The sequence below is a fragment of the Microchirus variegatus genome, assembly GCF_963457635.1.
Source record: "Microchirus variegatus genome assembly, chromosome: 12".
In the NCBI taxonomy this organism is placed as follows: Eukaryota; Metazoa; Chordata; class Actinopteri; order Pleuronectiformes; family Soleidae; genus Microchirus; species Microchirus variegatus.
In genome coordinates, this window is record NC_139813.1 from 28814374 (window position 1) to 28819373 (window position 5000).

The window sequence follows — 5000 nt, forward strand, 5'->3', positions numbered from 1 at the left end:
TGTGATGTATCTCTGTGATGTATCTCTGTGATGTCTCTGTGATGTATCTCTGTGATGTCTCTGTGATGTATCTCTGTGATGTCTCTGTGATGTCTCTCTGTGATGTATCTCTGTGATGTCTCTCTGTGATGTCTCTGTGATGTATCTCTGTGATGTATCTCTGTGATGTCTCTCTGTGATGTCTCTCTGTGATGTCCTCACCGTGTCCAACATCTGCAGGACTCTGTCCTGCTCACATGAGTCCAGTCCATCGATGACGACCACCAGCCTGGTCTGATGTTGAGTGAAACCATCGATGGTCTTTGCCATCTTTGCCATCAGCTCCACTTCGTTCTTCAGGACCTGCAGGAGGAAGACACCGAGGTCATGTGACAGTTCAGCAGCAGCAGCCCCTCTAAGCCCCGCCTCTCTAAGCCCCGCCCCTCACCTTCATGAAGCCCTCACTCTTCAGTTTGTTCATCCTGTTGGCGGCGCTGTGGAGCCTCTTCCTCTGAGAGTTGAGCACAGAGTCGGTGACCTGCCACCACGTCCTGCAGTTCAGCAGCAGCGCTAGCGCCACCACGCTGCCGATGGAGATCAGCACGCCGTTCAGCGTCCGCTGCTCGCCGTCCACCTGGAAGACGGACAGCAGGACCACGCCGCTGCCCAGACACGCCAAGACCACGGCGAAGACCAGGAAGGACGGCACGCAACATGTCTTCTTCCACTTCCTGTTCCCTGAGGAAACCAAGCCACACACTTCCTGTTAGTAGCCACACACTTCCTGTTACAGGCCACACACTTCCTGTTGTGTTGTTGTGTTACCTTGTGTTTCCTCTGTCTTGAACACTCTGAACAGTCGTGTTGCGAGGAAACCAAACTCTCGCTCACAGGCGTCAGAAAGAGTCGCGATCATCTCGGCCATCGACGTCTCACCGCCCACGCTGGACAGACGATTGTAGTCTGTGAACAGGAACCTGAGGACAGGTGAGGACAGACAGGTGAGGACAGGTGTGGACAGGTCAGAGGTCGTCACAGGTGAGGACAGGTGTGTCTCACCTGACGGGCAAGGCTCTGGTGCTCTGCTCGACAGGTGAGGACAGACAGATGAGGACAGGTCAGAGGTCGTCACAGGTGTGGACAGATGAGGACAGGTGAAGACAGGTGACAGGTGTGGACAGATGAGGACAAAGGAGGACAGGTGTGGACAGTTGAGGACAGGTGTGGACAGGTGTGTCTCACCTGACGGGCAGGGCTCTGGTGCTCTGCTCGACAGGTGTGGACAGATGAGGACAGGTGTGGACAGGTGAGGACAGGTGAGGACAGATGAGGACAGGTGAGGACAGGTGTGGACAGGTGAGGACAGGTGTGGACAGGTGAGGACAGGTGTGGACAGGTGTGGACAGGTGAGGACAGATGAGGACAGGTGTGGACAGATGAGGACAGGTGTGGACAGGTGAGGACAGGTGTGGACGGGTGTGGACAGATGAGGACAGGTGTGTCTCACCTGACGGGCAGGGCTCTGGTGCTCTGCTCGACAGGTGTGGACAGGTGAGGACAGGTGAGGACAGGTGTGGACAGGTGAGGACAGATGAGGACAGGTGTGGACAGGTGAGGACAGATGAGGACAGGTGTGGACAGATGAGGACAGGTGTGGACAGGTGAGGACAGGTGTGGACGGGTGTGGACAGATGAGGACAGGTGTGTCTCACCTGACGGGCAGGGCCCTGGTGGTCTGCTCAGGTGGGTTAACAAACATGAGCCTGAGCAGCAGCTCCAGGTAACCGATGTGTCGAGCCAGACGAGTGCTCAGAAGCCACGCCCAGTTCCAGCTCTCGCCCTCACGACGTCCTCCGAAATACACCACCACTGTGAGGACACACACACACAGTCAGTCACACGCCTAGCGAGCGATGGGGGCGGAGTCTTCTTGGTCACGTCTTACCGAAGAAGACGTAGAGCAGAGCGAGGACACTGAGGGACACGGCCAGAGACAGTCTGTGGTCCACAGTGAAGCCCAGAACCACAGCTCCACAACCACAGACCAGAAGAGACAAGAAGACCACGAGCCACGAGAACTGGAACAAGGGCTGGATCTGCTGTCCTGCAAATGTCTTCATCTCATCTGAGGGACAGGGGGAGGAGCTAAGTAAAGTATGTCTGTCTCATGTCTAGCTCATGTCTGTCTCATGTCTCTGTCTCATGTCTGTCTCATGTCTCTCATGTCTGTCTCATGTCTGTCTCATGTCTCTCATGTCTCTGTCTCATGTCTCTGTCTGTCTCATGTCTGTCTCATGTCTCTCATGTCTGTCTCATGTCTCTGTCTGTCTCATGTCTGTCTCTGTCTCATGTCTCTCATGTCTGTCTCATGTCTCTGTCTGTCTCATGTCTGTCTCTGTCTCATGTCTCTCATGTCTGTCTCATGTCTCATGTCTGTCTCATGTCTGTCTCTGTCTCATGTCTGTCTCATGTCTCTCATGTCTGTCTCATGTCTCTCATGTCTGTCTCATGTCTGTCTCATGTCTCTCATGTCTGTCTCATGTCTCTGTCTCATGTCTGTCTCATGTCTGTCTCTGTCTCATGTCTGTCTCATATGTCTGTCTCATGTCTCTCATGTCTGTCTCATGTCTCACCCTCGAGCTTCTTGAGCAGGAAGGACTTTCCACTCCCCCACTGGGCGTACAGACCCACACAGATGTCTCATGTCTCTCATGTCTGTCTCATGTCTCTCATGTCTCATGTCTCATGTCTCTCATGTCTCTCATGTCTCACCCTCGAGTTTCTTGAGGAGGAAGGACTTTCCACTCCCCCACTGGGCGTACAGACCCACACAGGTGTCTCATGTCTGTCTCATGTCTGTCTCATGTCTCACATGTCACATGTCACATGTCTCATGTCTCTCATGTCTCTCATGTCTCACCCTCGAGTTTCTTGAGGAGGAAGGACTTTCCACTCCCCCACTGGGCGTACAGACTCACACAGATGTCTCATGTCTCTCATGTCTGTCTCATGTCTCATGTCTCTCATGTCTCTCATGTCTCATGTCTCACCCTCGAGTTTCTTGAGGAGGAAGGACTTTCCACTCCCCCACTGGGCGTACAGACCCACACAGATGGGCGGTTGCATGGTGGGTTCACTGAGGATGTCGGCCAGAGCAGAGCTGTACAGGTCGTAGCCTAGCATGTCTCCGTCCGTCTCCGTGGGCGACAGGTGACCTGAGGAGGGGGAGGAGACTCGGAGGTGAGTGATGTCACGCTGAGGTCGGCTGACCCCGCCCCCCACAGACCCCGCCCACAGACGTACGGGCTCCAAAGATCTGGGTGAGGATGCTCTTCTGGTGACTGCAGTCGATGTTGTACGGAGTCTCTCCGGCCTTGTTAGGGCGGTACAGCAGGCGGCCATCTTTAGGGTTTCTGAGGAGGAGCTCGGCCAGGCGCCGGCTCCGCCCACGGATGGCGATGTGGAGGGGCGTGTCTCCTTTCTGAATGCACAGGTGCGCAGATGCACAAACACACAAACATAACGTGAGCCATGTCTCCACAGTGAGGCGCTCTAACCCTCTTATTTTGAAAGTCAAACACTTCCTGTCCCCACCTTGTCCACGGCCGACACTTTAGCTCCTTTATCGAGCAGCAGCTCCACGACCTCGATGTTCCTCATCTTTGTAGCTTTGATGAGCGGAGTCTCAGCGTCCTGACACAGGAAGTACAAACAAATAAAAGCACAGGAAGTACAAACAAATAAAAGCATCTCTGCAGAAATGTCACCTTGTATTTACTTATTATTATATTATTGTTTATTTAAATCTGTGGCTAACAGCTGAGCGGCTAACAGGCATTACCGTCACCAACTCAACTTTTATTTTGTAGTAACAAAGATGGTTAAAGGAAATGTGTCAGAAATATAAATAATGAAGTAAAGTAAAGATATGTGAATATTCTACTGAAGTATTTGTACTTTGTGACTTGACAACACTGAGCAGAAAACACACGGACACACACAGACACACACACAGACACACAAACACACACACAGACACACACCTTGGTGCAGGTCTCAGTATCAGGGTTACACTGCAGGATGTCTCTGACCATGGTGGCGTTTCCTTTCTCCACGGCCCAGTACAGAGCTGTTTTACTCTCCTACACAACAACACAACAACAACACAACTCTTTAACACACGTTAATCAAACCAACAGCAAAGATAAAAATGGATCAAAAGGTTTCACAGATTGAAAAAAGGGGGCGTGGCCACAGTTGCCCATGACAGCACCCCATGATGTGAGGGCGGAGCCTGTGAAGAGGGCGGAGCCTGTGAAGTGTTCTCACCTGACCTCTGATGTCGATGTCAGCGTATTTCTGTAACAGAGCTCTGACGATGTCCACATGACCACCACGTACCGCTCCAATCAACACTGTGTCACCACTCTGTAACACAACAGACACACAACACACACACACAGTATTATTGTGTGTGTGTGTTGTGATTGTGACATTGTGATTATTTTTTGCAATGAACAGAAAAAAATCCAAGAATCCTCACCAGATGGAGCTAATGTGTGTGTCTGTTGTGTGTCTGTGTTGTGTGTCTGTTGTGTGTCTGTTGTACGTCTGTGTTGTGTGTCTGTTGTGTGTCTGTGTTGTGTGTCTGTTGTGTGTCTCACCCGGTCAGGGATGTTGACATACGTCCCAGCGTCCAGCAGGTCTTGTGTGTGTCTGTGTTGTGTGTCTGTTGTGTGTCTGTGTTGTGTGTCTGTTGTGTGTCTGTTGTTGTGTCTCACCCGGTCAGGGATGTTGACGTAGGTCCCAGCGTCCAGCAAGTCTTGTGTGTGTCTGTGTTGTGTCTGTGTTGTGTGTCTGTGTTGTGTGTCTGTTGTTGTGTCTCACCCGGTCAGGGATGTTGACGTAGGTCCCAGCGTCCATCAGGTCTTGTGTGTCTGTGTTGTGTGTCTGTTGTGTGTCTGTGTTGTGTGTCTGTTGTGTGTCTGTTGTTGTGTCTCACCCGGTCAGGGATGTTGACG

At 52.0% G+C, this 5000-nt stretch overlaps 1 protein-coding gene across 1 annotated transcript in view; it reads right to left on the minus strand.

The window, feature by feature from the left end:
* Positions 1–5000, minus strand: part of kidins220b (kinase D-interacting substrate 220b) — a gene marked incomplete at its 5' end in the record, with an annotated part of 17483 nt that overhangs the window by 9396 nt on the left and 3087 nt on the right. The window contains 10 exons of the mRNA XM_083898869.1: positions 202–342; positions 428–717; positions 805–956; positions 1692–1848; positions 1925–2104; positions 3030–3194; positions 3283–3460; positions 3574–3672; positions 4023–4121; positions 4309–4407. Of these exons, the coding sequence (XP_083754995.1) occupies positions 202–342; positions 428–717; positions 805–956; positions 1692–1848; positions 1925–2104; positions 3030–3194; positions 3283–3460; positions 3574–3672; positions 4023–4121; positions 4309–4407 (1560 nt within the window). The remainder of the gene's footprint in view (positions 1–201; positions 343–427; positions 718–804; positions 957–1691; positions 1849–1924; positions 2105–3029; positions 3195–3282; positions 3461–3573; positions 3673–4022; positions 4122–4308; positions 4408–5000) is intronic.